Raw genomic sequence first — 14,593 nt, 5'->3', positions numbered from 1 at the left:
TTCTATCAGAATGAATTACGAGCTTTCACACGTATCAAATCTGAACGAAACTTTTACGTAACGTTAAATTCTCGGATTACTCGATTTATAGAGCACGCCGTGTATACACCGGAAAATGCTGTGAGATAAATAAATTACAGACAACATCGATACGCGTCCGCGGGAAACTTACACGAGCGCGGCCGCAATCATTTCACGGATGAAATAACGAGTAATTGGTTTACGAACTCGGCCATTGAACAAAGTTTCTGGCAACTCCGCCGTTTTCGATCGGCGTTATATGGAGTTTCATAACACGTACAATTACTAATGAACGCAAATAAAAGCGCAGCCGTGGCGATGCTTTTGTGCGACCCGAGCGAAGCGCGTCTGTTGTTCGCGCGGCCACCCGCGGTAATATCGCGAAACTTGTCCTCGACTCGAGTTTGCCGGATGGGGGCTTTAGACGGAACGGCAAATTCGACGATCGAAATTACACTGCGATTCGGGGTCCACAATGACCGCGATTCCTTGCAAACAGAATCAGAGCTGCCGCCGCCGTTAATTTGCACGCCGGACTCCCCGTGCCGGCGCTATTTCGCGAACTCTTCATCTACCCAGTTCGAGTTAACTTCGTCTTCCACTCTATTCAAACAGCGGTCCATGCTCAGGCGGTCCGCTTCGCCTACTCATTAGCGTCCTTCCGCCTGTTACTACTAATGTACGAGAGTCGGCCAACAAATTTACACGGCGCGTTGCCGGGAGTTACTCATTAGAGCGCCAATGCGCACAATGTAATATTGCAATTCCGCAAACTGTAATTACACTTGTGTGTTGTATGTTTTGCGCGATAGAAAAACGACAACATCTTCGTAATACACATTTTTAAGAATTTCGAGATTGATTTTTACTCGCAAAATGTTGAGCTTCGCTCAACTAATAAAAAAAAATAAAATAGTACACATTGAATCTTTTTGAATCTAAATTCTTTACGCCAATTCCAATATTTGCTGCTGCGCAAATTAAACGGGCAAGTTTCAAAAGTACGTTAAATAGAGACATTTTAACATGCATCCTTTCATGGTGTGTCATGTTAGGACAGCTTGCTGTCCGGAGTGACACATGGTGTTGCCAGCCGTGGCTCACGTTGAAGGGGGATTGTTTTGCATTTTTCACGACACGGTAAAAAACCCGGCGCTCGCCGAGCGCGCGGAGCGTTGCACCGTCGCTGTTTCGGGACCATCTATGTAACATTATTCGTCCGGATACGGAGCTGCTCTGTTTTTCGGTGCGTGCGCCAGTACATTTAATACCTACAATCTTTTTGTCTGTAACTTTGCATTAATCCGGGAACGTAATAAAGCGAATACGAATAAACAGAAAGGACTGGGCGCGACGCGGTGCGGTGCGGCGCGACGATGGCGCGGCGGTCTCACCAAAAACTACCAACGGTACTGCGGGATATCCGGGCAAAAGTAGGCAGCGGGATATGCAAACGCGACCGTAAGCCCCGCCGGATTAAGCACGGACGTATTTTCAATTCGCGATAGCAATAAGTTCAACCTCGTCCGCTCATTCGTTATTCTCGCTCTTTCTCTCTCTCCCTCTCACTCACTCTCTTGTGTAACGTTCTCTGTCCTTTCTCTTTAACCCCTTTTTGCACCCCGATCTCGTTAGTACCGTTTTTATTCCGCCGTTCCCTGTCTCTTATCCGAACCGTATCGAATCCTTTTGCGATTGTCGGCAATCGCGAAGAACGATTGTATTTGATGCCCATCGGCGTTCTTTATTGGCGTTATTTACAATTTGTAAACCTAAGCAACCTCGGGCACTCTAATATGTGAAGATATTACAAGCGCTTATTTTTATCGTGGAAATAGTAATTGCTAGTGCCGAAGTTATTAGTATTCTTTAATATCGGATAAATTGCATTTCGATAGATACTTTTCATTATATTATCGGTTTCCTGTAATAGTTTATTTTCTTCTTCAACGAGCTCCAATTAAAATTTTATTTAATGAGATAAAACGAGAGATAAAGTCTCGTTTCTATTTCACCGAGGATACGAATTCATTATGAAAATTATATAGGAATTCTCTGATCGAAAGTATAACACGAATCAATACAGTAATAAAAGACCAATTAAGAATTCCGATTACGTTTTAAACGAAATGTAATATGTTTGAATATATTTTCTAAATAAATTCTTCCGAATATATTATAATATTAAAAGTTACATTTAACACGAAATCTGATGACTTAGTCGGTTTAAGTTTCATTTAATTATAACGAATCATTCTTGGCATTTTATTTATGCAATATCTCGCGAAACAATGTCGACAAATTTTTTACTTTTGTGTAAAAAATCATTAACTCTAGGTTTTGCTATAAGCAAGAAAAACATCTGCCCTATCTATAGAAAAAAAAAAAAAAATACATTATTTTGTACAAATCTGACTCGCATATGAAACGCATCATCCGTCAGATACCCATTAGACCGCCGGTGTGAGCGCGACGCATTCGTATGCACAATGGGCGCTCGGTGGTCATCTAATGGACACCAACGCACTTTTTCGCACGACCCTGTTCATCATGACTATCCGTCTATCGTTGAGCGTACACAATACAACCCGCGAAAAAGCTGACGAACGTTTATACAACGTGAGAAGAATGTTGCTCCTGGTCACGTCTCTCTCCTAGTCCACTCACGTAACGACGGAAGAGTAAAAAAACGTGCGCGTTGCTTTATTCGTAATAACGAAATAATAAACATGTCAGAAAAAGAGACAAGATAAAAGAGTATGGTAATAAGTACCATAATAGGAGATTAAAAGGAGAAAACACACATACTTTTTTTTTATTAATTTGCAAGGGGTGAAATAAAAAAATGTTCCCTTCCATTCTCTCTCATTTGCAGGAAGATATAAAATCGTGATCGAGAATAAAGTACGTTGGAAAGCAACTTCGAAAATCTGAAGATTTAATGATATTTAAGCAGAGCTGGAGATCTCTCAGGAAATTGAATAGCGTTCAAGAAGGAATTACGGAGCCGCATTTACCGCATGAACACGGAATTGCGTGATGCGAATATGCAACACGATTGTATAGACGCTCGAGTGCCGGCAGCTTATGCTGGTAATCGCGCTTTTAGCGGCAATGCCGATTGAACACGATGAAGCGGCGAGATTGTAGCCGCTTAGATTAAGGTAGCGAAGATGAAGGTAATGGTGGACGAGCGGCGGAAGGAAGGAAGAGCGGAAAATTTTTCATTGGAGTCAAAAGTTCGGCGTACTGAAAGTTTAATTTCAGACTCCCTGGGCGTGGTGCGGCTTGAATGAAAAATCTCTCCTCCGCCTCTGCCTGCATCTTCGTCCCTATCTCTCTTTAACCGGCCCCTTCGTCGTGCCACCGCTTTCGCACTTTTTCGCTCTTCGGCGTAGCGAAGAAAGACGTTCCTTTGCCGAGCGGTTACCGATTAAATTCGATGGAAAGAGTCCCGGGTATGAGTGCACCGAGACTTATTTCGCGGTTGAATCGAACGACTAATATATCGGCACTTTCATCCGCGCCGTCGACATGTCAATATCGTCACTTACCGTGACGTTCTTGCGAAAGGCAATTTAACGTCCCATAAACATTGAGCGCGCTTCGCTCGTAAGATTTTTAAGTAATCAATTTTCGCAACGTATTTCTAATGAAACGTTTCTTGATATGAAAAGCTTTTTTCGACACACGACTCCACTTGTATTTCGATTCGACAATTAATTACCTTTCGCGTCCGGTTAATTTAGAAAAGAAAACTGTCAACGTGCCTTTAAAACAAATTGCTAATACGACTACAGTGTCGACGTGCGACGAGGAGGGTAACAACGGCGCGTTGTTATCGCGCTGGCAGGTACGATTTTGCAATATCCTGAGATTAGGCTAAAGATTGATGTTTAACTCCATTTTGTTCACACTATTCAATACTTGCCTCAATTAATCAACGTGAAACGCCACACGTACGCCCACCGGCCCTTAATCTATGAGAGGTGCGGTCCGAGCGAGCGCGCCACTGCCCTCCCCGAAGCTATCAGAGTGTAGGTTTTGCGGCAATACGTTCGGGGTGGTAACTGCAGCGGTACCACTCGTTTAAAACACATTAGGGCGCGGGTGGACGGTGGTGCAAGTCCGTGGCCACTCTAAGCACCGCAATTCCGCAGCTGCCGCAATTCTTGTTCATGCTTTTTGATCAGGCGCCATCAACGCCTCGCCCCATCCCCTTTATTCAATGTGGTCCACTTTTGTGATCCGTACGTCCCTCTCATGTTTCAGTGAGGCCCCTGAGCGTGACGATACTCAGCAACGAACAGGCGCCCCTCAGCGCCAATCGGAAGTACGACATTAACTGCATGACAATCGGTTCAAGGCCGGCGGCCGAGCTGTCCTGGTACATGGAAGGCAAGAAGCTCACTAATCACACGGACGAGGTAAGGCTCTAAATCAAACGGTATATGTGACTTGATTGGAACCTGTCCCGGTGGAAACTGCTCTTATAAAAGAGAAAATTTGTCAATAGGAAAAGCAACTTTCACAATTGTTCACTGCTTGATCTTTCGTTGCTGTAATGCAATTAAATGTAATGCAATTAAAATATAATTCAAATTATTATGATTTTCATGATTTTCTACACTTTTTCAAGAAAAAAATAATTTTTTTTCCTTTTTTTTTTATCTATTTAAAAAGTTTTGTCGACAAAAATATTGACTGATCTTTTTTTTTTTTCTTTAATAACTACTCCATTTTTGTATTCGGTTTTTATGTGACCATTCCGAGTGCCAAAAATACGACATTCAATATATGTTTCGCATTCGATAGATAAAACGTAGTATCATGCAAGTTATTGCAACAACTGTCCTCGGCAAAATAATAGTGGAAAGAAAACAAACGACGCAAACGCATAAAATAATTCCCGATTCTGCCTTTACCAAAGTACGAACAACAGGCATAAAAAAAAAAAAAATAAAATAATTCACCGTGGTCGCACGCCTATTTCCGTCGCGCTACCTAACTCCCATCGTGCTAATAGTATCATCGATGCCAAGACGATCGATCTCCATTATCGCCTCCTCGTGTTACACCGATCTTCTATCTGTAATATCACGTATCGCGTACGTATGAAATTCTTATTCGACGAAACTCTTATCTTGCGCCAAAGACGAGTCACGCCAACCTGCTGTCGCGAAATGATTCAATGCCTGGCAAAAACAACATATCCTATATCAAAGCGTGTTTGTCATCATTTCCCCGCGTACGTAATCAGAGCGAACGACGATACGAAAAAAGAAGCAGCATTCCATTCCAGGGTTAACGGTTCACTGGACCGAGAGAAGAGCCGAAAAAACCGCACGGTCCGTATCCGAGACGTACGGCTTCCCTTTCGATCGTTCTCCACGAAATCACTGGCATTAGCGTCGGTATCGGTATTTGCATCGTTGCCATTAAGCACCCCCTCTGACACGCCATGGCGCAATTACCGGATAGTGGCGATGCTTTCGTGATCTCTCGCTCTCACTCCAATTTACCGCGACCCGATGGCCTCGTCTCTATCTCGCGTGCGCGCCATCTCCGTCTCCCTTGCTCTTCGAGCTCGCGCTCGCTCCGGACGACGAGGAAACTCCTCCGTTATACGTACTCGAACTCTTGGCGAACCATCGATCTACGCCCGTCTTGCGTTTCCGCGGCGAACTCTTCCTGAAACGTGATTCTTTGACCCGCCGCCCCCAAATTGCGTTCCGAATCTCGATATACACGCCGCTCGTCTTGGGCGATGTAAGAATTTTAAAGAACCTGTTCAGACTGTAAATGCACGTAATCGAATCGTTTATTGCACAAAGTACATGAAATCAATTCTTTTTACGACTGAATATAAAAGGTTAATTTTTTTCTTGAATTTATACGACTAAAATTAAATATCGATCAAGAACCCAGACTGTTTTCTTATTTTTAGCAAGTTTCATTATAAAATAAGTATCGCGTTTCGTAATATTGAGAAAGTTTTTCACGCCACTGCGGTGTTTGATACATTTCAGTCTACGCAACCCAAATACTTTTGCTTTTTTCCACTTTAATAAATTAAGCAATGATAGATGCGAATTAGAGACGGCTGACATTAAGGATACGTGTTTCATCTAAGAGCAAGACGAAGTTATCTAATATAGACATAGTACATATGTGATTATGAAGTGATGGATATCATCCATCATGTCACGTCGATAATTGTATAACAGATCCGAATACGTTGTCAGAGATGTAAAATGAGAGATGTAGAATGATACGAATGATACTATTATATTCTACTATTAATATGGCTTTTCATTCTATTTGTATCACGATTAAATATTTAGCTATTATGCAAGAGAGAGAAAGAGAGTAAAATTGATATATATATATATATATATATATATATTTTTTATTTTTTTTTATTTTTAGATACTAGGTTAATAAGTAATGACGACACATTTCAAATTTCGGTATTATTTCAGAATTTTAAAAACTATGGTTATTTCAAACTTTAAATCTAAAGAAATCTTTTGCTTTAATGTTTGAAATATTATTAAATTTTATAGAGAAAAGGGAGAAAGAGAATAAATTTCAAATTATACAAAAATAGACCTTGGGGACTTTTTTCTAAAAAAACAACTTCCTCGAGTAAAATTGAAATAAGCACTAAAAATTAATTGTGTCTACTCCAATTATTTTCACTTCACTTTATCACTATTTTACGCTCACAATTCTTTCAAGAGATTGATTTCTACAAATTCCATGTGCTATTTGAACATTCGTTTATATTGATTAATAAACAGCAGATAAACTTTTCTATTTCCTTATTAAATTTGCATAATAATTTTCATACAACTTTAAAAGTAAAGTAACAAAAATGTAAATTATTCTATTACAAAAATTTGTAATAAATTTTAAACATAGAAGAAACGATAAAGATACATAATCTGGGTACACAAGAATTTCATATAACACCATCCTTTCGCTTGTTATTCCACGCATAATCGAGATGCAGTAAAACTTTCCGAGTGAAAAATGAGCACAGGTATATGCGAGCTCCGGTTTCGCTGCCGCTCGTACGCGCGGATTTTGCAATAACGATTCGCCGGGTTCGATCGGTCTCGCGCGCGCGGTCATGATCGACGATGATCCGCTAGTGGCAGAGATTCAAAGAGCTGATATTTTCCACCGCAAATAACGATCACGTTGGCCGGTGCCAGGCAGGCGGCATCCAGTTCTGACACGTTCGCGCTATCTCGTGTTATACGTCATAATATCACGGTGTCGAATGAAGTTCGGTACCGGTAGACATATCGAGGCATAGCGAACAGGGGGAAAAAGAGAGAGAGAACGAGAGCACCCCCAGTGAGGCAAGCAGGACGGAGAGGATTCGCGGCGAGGGTGGAAAAGGGGGTGGATTGTGGACAGTATAGTTGGCAGCGGGTGATTCGACTTCGCCGATTTATGACCGCCGCGCGAATTTCGAGCCAATTTCGTTCTGGGCTTTGCCGCCCCACGTACGTACGTACACTGCACTCCAAAAATTTCGATCTCTTCGTCAGCAATTCACTTCACGAAGCGTATTGAAATACTATTAGTTAAAGACATGCAAAATAATAGGAATGTTTCTTTTCTTGCTCGATATCTCGCACTTTTGTGCCGCGATCAAGTGTCACATTATTGCAGCTTGTTTCCAGCGAAAGTAGCTGAAATGTTGCGTGCCTTTTTTCAAACGTATTAACATGATTTTAATCGCGCTCTCTTATGGGAGCTGCATGGCTGCAATTTTAATATTTTTAATGGGACGCGGTATATATAGATTCTTACACGTAGAGAGATCGCGCGCGTCAAAGGAGTGGTCGTGTATACATGTTTGATAATTACATGTTTTCTGACAAGACACCAAGCTCGCGTATATTTGCGTAAATACAGAAGCCAGTTTCGTGCACGTTAAAGTTGCATTCACCGTGAGGGTGAGATACTCACGTGAAAGCCAGGTCCTATTACACCACCTGCAAAGGTGGGTGATAAACGCCTCCTGGACTGACTCGTCCGGTCATTAAGACTTATCGCCGGATTAACGCTTGGCTTATAAGCTCCAATACGCCCTTACCTCAAACGCGCGCTACCTTGCACGAGTACGAATAATTATACCTACTAAGGCTATACCATCCTTTCGCGGCCTGATGTTACATTTTTAGCGAAATCCAGGTGAGAAAATTGTTTTAAAATTAGAAGCGCATACAGGAATTTATAATAGCTCGCTTCTTGACCAATTATAATATAATTACTTCTTTCCTTGTAGCGGCCGCGCTAAAATACATGTATCACATTTCTGTATCTATCATAGTCGCGCGTATCATCTATCGCGTGACACTTGGCATCAACACTAATTAGCAACGAAACTTTAGTGAAATGTCTACGTATGAATATACGTAATAATGAACGAAATAATAAACTGTATATATGTGTACATATATGTAGTATCATAACTGATAACAGGTAGTTACATCTGCCATCGTTGCAGGTGTTTGTTCATTTATTGCTATGCGATTAACGAACGGATAGCATTTTCATATTAAGTATCAGCCAACATTATAGTACACATAATTTAATTACCCATGCGCTCTTTAATAGGCGTATATTATGGCAAAAAGTATCGGGAAAGCAATTAACGGATGCAACATAAGGCACGTTAAAATATGTAATTATAATTCCGATATCGATCGTGAGAGTAATTTTCCATAAATCCGAAATCACCGATATAAAAAATTAAATTTATTATAATGTAAAAGTAATAATATAATACACAAAATATATTTACTCATTAATCAATAGTTAATAATCGTAATTAACGAATATTGCTCATTTGTTGCAGGTGTCGCAGGATGGAAATATGACGACTTCCATCTTAACGTTTCAACCCACTTTATCGCACCACGATAAAGTTATCACGTGCAAAGCTGTGAATCCCAAATTCCAACGTCACATAGCGGAAGACACGTGGCAATTGAACATTTATTGTAAGTATGACGTAAAATAACGCACGGACGTAAGATAATAAAAATGCACGCGCGAGCGTTCAATAAAAACTTTCCAATAATTTGTGTAGAACTGTAATAATTCAATAAAAGTGACAATAATCAACAATTATAAATTACAATACGCGTCCTTTGCCTTGCATCTAACAGCAGTGTAATTTGTTTTATTGGATATTATTCCGAGGACATACTTCTCTCCGCATAATCAGAATAATTATGATCCAGTGCATGTACGATGCGATATAAAAAATTGGAGATAATATCAGATCACAAACCGATGGCTGTGGTAGACCGCGAGTTTACATACTAGCAATGGCAACACGATATGCTCTGTAGAGCCAACATTATTATCACTGATATCATTATTCATTAACACACCGCCATCAATATTATGCGAGCGGACCAACAACGTTCGATCCAACGCATTACAGAATAATAATGCGCAACTGACCATCCCTCTCTTTTATGTTTGTTGCGTTATAAAAAAGTGGGTAAAGAATAATAAACGGTAGATAATACCCGCTTTTTATTTTTATATGACTATTAAAATAAACATAAGTCTACCGAGAATAAAATTGTGTACGTACTGCGTGCACACATTTCTGTTTTATCCTAGCAAAAATTTCTCTCTAACAGGCTAGCTATAAAAATTTCTCCAAAATCTTGTATTTTATTTTTAAAAAGGTAGAAATATGAGAATGTGGTTATATCTGAGAATAACTGTATAGTAGTAGTAATAGTTCAAAAGTTCAGATCCGAATTCTCGTGTATTAAACGCGCACATCACCGTGTAAAAACAAGTTGGCAGTAATTCAGCCTTAAACTCATAAGCGCACCTCGCGCGTGTCGCCCTTTGCACAATCGACACATTGGAAAATCCGCGTGCGCGGCATACGTCATCGTGTACACACGATACGACCGGGACCGTGCTGCGCCATACGCCGCGCTGTCCGTATGTATATCGGGTATGGTAAACGGGTTAAAAGCCTGGCAGGCCGAAACAAGGCCGTCGATATAGATTACGTTCGCGCAAACGCGAATGTAATCACAATAACGAGACGTCAACGACGGGGCCAAAATGGAACGTCCGGCGCGGCGGCTGACCAGCACCACTCGATTTATTCGCCTACTGCAGGTGTTGCCGGCATCTCAACGCTCGCAAATTTGGGATACCAAGCGCAAGACGAGTCTGTTGTTTTCAATGCATGAATTAAACTCCCCCGAAAAATGATGAAATTATATTTTTAATATGAACCATATTATTCGTCGAAAAAAAAAATCAATTCCATAAATTTGAATATTTAAATTGATAGGAATAATGTTACAATAAAAAAAAAAAACTTTTAATCGATGTAAATAAATTTAATTTTTATGTGCGTTTTTATTTTCGTAGATGCTTTATTTTTTAAACTTTTTGAAAAATTGAATTTGCCTAGCTTTTCTACGTAATTTCTCATCAATTCTTAGATAATCACTCGAGCAGATTTTATTATTATACGCCTTTGCTTCCACAATAAATAATCTTTTACAGATTACAGACACATAGACAAACCGATTATTTCAATATATTTTGCCTCTAATCAATGTAACAGATATTATACAATTCTTACCTTAAAGACGTATTCGCTGTTGAAATGTTGATTCGAAGAAGATTTGTAGACCAATAACGAATATTTTCTGGTTACAGTTATCCCTATATTGACCCTGCAGCTCGGCTCGAATATGAATCCGGATGACATCGAGGAGGGCGATGATGTATATTTCGAGTGCAATGTCAACGCGAATCCGGATGCCTACAAAGTTGTATGGAAACATAATGTAAGTCAAAATTGTTTTGTGTTCTAAATAGCAATATGATAAAAGCTGACATTGTGCAATGTCTGAAACTTCGTACGGAATGAATTAACAGAGAAAAATGTATCGCAACCCGAATTGGGAAAGCACAAGCTGGTATTCGAACAATAACCTGTAGATTTTCTCGAGTGATATATTCACGCTTGAATAGTTCCGACTCTACCTAAAACTGTTGGTTCAGAATAATGGCTATTGCAGTCGAAACCGACAAATAGGAAACTAACTTTCTACACGCCTAAAACCTCTGCTACCTCTCTAATATTACCTAACTTGCGGACCGTAATGTGTTCACGGTTACGCAAACATAACACAATTACGTGAGAGTGAGTGTTCTTTAATATCATCTTAAATGCATCTGTAAAATTAACTCGCCTTTTATCTTAATTAAATTTCCATTTACGAATTAATAGACTGCTGAAAATTAGTTTATTACGCTGACCGTTTCGCGACTATTTACTTAGGACTGTCGTAATAATTTTCTGAACAAAATACACGCGATAAATTTGATTTCAATTAATTCCATGCCCCGAATACACGTATCGCGCAGTGCAAGTATTCTGTTCGTATATAACTTTGCATATAATGTTATGTACAACTTGATCTTCGATATTTTGAAAGCTTTCTCCGAAAATATATGGTAGCCAAGTGTACTACACAGTGTACCAATAAAAATGGTGGTATAATATTCCTTCGCTTCGCTGACGCCGTTTTTACGTCCACGTTATTCGCAGATCTCATTACGCGTCGCTTCTCTCCGCTTTTTGCCGACGACGTTCTATTCACGTTTCGCGTCCTTTCTACCTCCACGCTGACGTCATTATGTATTGTTTAATATAGTATGTTATATTATGGTGCGACGTCCATAAATGCTTTGTAAATACGCAAAATGTTCAACTTTGCTAACGTCGTTGGCGTGGCAGTTAATTAACTCGATATTAATAAAATCCCATTTAATTAAGTAAAATCCCACCGTTGCCCTGAGTGAAACCCATCTATCGCTGGACCATTTCCAACTCGAATGTGAATTTTACTTCACAACAAAAGGTATAAATCATTCCACGCTCCGTGAACTGTAATTATATTCCGCATTTCTTTATCTCGATAAAGTTAATCATCAATTAATTAAAGGTAAGATCCAACTACTATTCAGAGAAAGGTCACGAATTTACGAGCGTTGCCGACCAGTATACATTACTATGCAGATTGAAAATAATAACTAATAAGGTACTGCGAGAGGTAGCGACAGCGCTTCGATCTAATCGCAAATGCACATTGTTCCAGGGCAACGTGATTCAGAATAACGCGAAGAATGGCGTCCTGGTTCAGCAATACAATTTGGTTCTCAGAGTGGTGAATCGGTCCCAGGCCGGAAATTACAGCTGTGTCGCCAGCAATGTCGAAGGCGACGGCTTCAGTAACATCGTCGAGCTTAAGATCATGTGTAAGTATATCGTGCACTATCGTATCATCGTAAAAATATATGTCGTTACTCGCGTATAGTGTATGAAGGATATTATTCCGAGTGCCTCGGTTTGCAAATTTTCAATTTAACATCGCTGCTTTCTTCGCCGAAAATAACGTTTCTGTCTCTTCGCTCGTCCTTTATAAAGTCGACCTCGATTGCTGCGCTTTCCGGCGGAAATCCCCGGCAATTATTTCGCCCGTCAAAGCTGTGCTCAACGTCGCAAATATTTCAACGTAATACGATGTAAACGACATGGCAACGTAACCGATGAGTGATGAGTGATTTAAATAACGGCGTTATTAAACGCCTCCGAGGTGGCTTTCGAAGAATCGCGACGGTCCATATAGCTCCCGTAATTGGTCGCCGGGCTTATGGGGCTTTGGGGATATTATTCGTGAATAAACGTCGGGCATCAAGATGTCGGCATGATTATTCATTAAAAACACATTGAAAGGGGCAAAGGGCTGGACGGCGCGCGGAAGGCGTGGAAGAGAAATAGGACTATCTGCAGCGAACCAACAAATTATTCCAAACCGGCAAACTCCGATTTCCCCATTCCCTTCTTCGACCTTCGCTTACCCATTCCGCCGCGAAAAATGGGGAAACTATTCAAGCGAGTGAGCGAATAATGCTCATCGATCTTCTCTCGGAAAGCCGGGCGATGGCCATTCCGCCTCATGCCGCGCTCCTCGCGCTTTTAATAAATGCGCGTAAACTCCTACGCTGCGATCTGCATATCGCATGTCGCAATTCTCTTTGCCGCTGTGTACGCCGTAAAAATCAGTTATTAATTGTGTGTGTTTATCAGCAGTGCGAATTTGTATGTCTCGGAGAGAAATTATTTGCCAACCGAGCATTTTCTCGGCGTAATAAACGAACTGCTAATTATCGGTTAAATATATTATATAAGGAGCAAAATTATTCTTCGAGCCGTAAATATTAAAATCAAAACTACAAGTAATCACAATTGATATCAACACAGAAAATGTATTAGTATTATTATGACAAGTAGAGATAGTAAAAAATAACTAGATAATTTAAACATATTCTAACATATTCACTGAAATCTCGAACTCTGATTCTGGCGAATCAACCACAATGATCGCGCGCAGGTGGTGCCGATTAATAAAGTTGCACGTGTTTGTTCTTCTTTCAGACAAGCCGCTCTGCGTGCCGGATCAAAAACGCATCTATGGAGTGGCGAGACACGAGGACGCCCATGTAATATGCAAGGTCGAGGCATATCCGGCGCCGCAAAACTTTCAGTGGACTTTCAACAATACCGAAGAGATGGTCGATGTGCCGAAGGCGCGTTTCGAAAATTCGACCAGACATACTCAGAGCGTGCTCACATACCGTCCGGTCACGGAAATGGACTATGGCACCGTGCTCTGCTGGGCGACCAACGCGGCTGGCAAGCAGAAGAATGCCTGCATATTTCACATCATTCCTGCGGGTATGTACGCACGTAGCTGTATACCGGTCCGACTTCGTCGAGAGTCGCTAAGGATTTCCGGGAAAAGTTCCGGGTAGCGTTTCTACGAACGTGCATACCGAGCGTTTCGCAATGCTGCGCCGGAACAACGTCGTCTGTAGCTAAATCAGTATTTCGCAAATAATTTTCATTGAGTGGAAGAGCGAGAAGGAAGATTGTAAACAATGTTAATGGTGCATGCAGGCAAACCGGAAGCTCCGTACAACTGCACGCTGACCAACCAGACCACCGAATCACTCTCGGTGGAATGCACCGCTGGTTTTGACGGTGGTCAACCTCAACACTTCCTCCTTGAAGTGTTCGATCAGCACACGGGGGTCCTGCAGGCCAACATCACATCCAGAGAGAATGCGGCTTTCACCGTGCAAGGCTTGGAGCCGGGCAAGATTCTGAATATGATCCTGTACGCGGTGAACGCAAAAGGGAGAAGCGATCCTGCACTGATAGAAGGTTTCACGCTCAAAATCGCCGAGAAGCAGACCGGTAAGTTGTGCTAGAAATATTTTGCCTCGTCGAATTTCGAAAACATAACTTGAAAACTATGCCAAAATATTTTGTCGCGATTAGTTTGCTAATCGAAAAGATAGATTAAAATCACGTACATGTATAGAAAAACCCAACAAAAATGTTAACTCATAAAATTGACAAACCATCATAAGATGATCCAACAAATAATCTTTGTCTATACGGAATACAAACATTACTATTCTAAAATTA

The 14,593-nt window shown here is 40.8% G+C and overlaps 1 protein-coding gene across 5 annotated transcripts in view; it reads left to right on the top strand.

The window, feature by feature from the left end:
* The window catches only part of LOC105668719 (synaptogenesis protein syg-1), a 259,826-nt gene that overhangs the window by 222,775 nt on the left and 22,458 nt on the right, over positions 1 to 14,593 (top strand). For all 5 annotated transcript variants that reach the window (XR_010889351.1, XM_067352041.1, XM_012361238.2 and 2 more), the window contains 6 exons: positions 4,294 to 4,448; positions 8,900 to 9,044; positions 10,750 to 10,880; positions 12,198 to 12,357; positions 13,538 to 13,837; positions 14,060 to 14,359. Coding sequence is in view for 4 of the 5 variants with exons in the window: in XM_067352041.1 (XP_067208142.1) it covers positions 4,294 to 4,448; positions 8,900 to 9,044; positions 10,750 to 10,880; positions 12,198 to 12,357; positions 13,538 to 13,837; positions 14,060 to 14,359 (1,191 nt within the window). In the remaining variant the exon portion in view is untranslated. The remainder of the gene's footprint in view (positions 1 to 4,293; positions 4,449 to 8,899; positions 9,045 to 10,749; positions 10,881 to 12,197; positions 12,358 to 13,537; positions 13,838 to 14,059; positions 14,360 to 14,593) is intronic.

This window comes from Linepithema humile, chromosome 3, assembly GCF_040581485.1.
Source record: "Linepithema humile isolate Giens D197 chromosome 3, Lhum_UNIL_v1.0, whole genome shotgun sequence".
Lineage (NCBI taxonomy): Eukaryota > Metazoa > Arthropoda > Insecta > Hymenoptera > Formicidae > Linepithema > Linepithema humile.
This window is presented reverse-complemented; position numbering and strand designations above follow the sequence as displayed.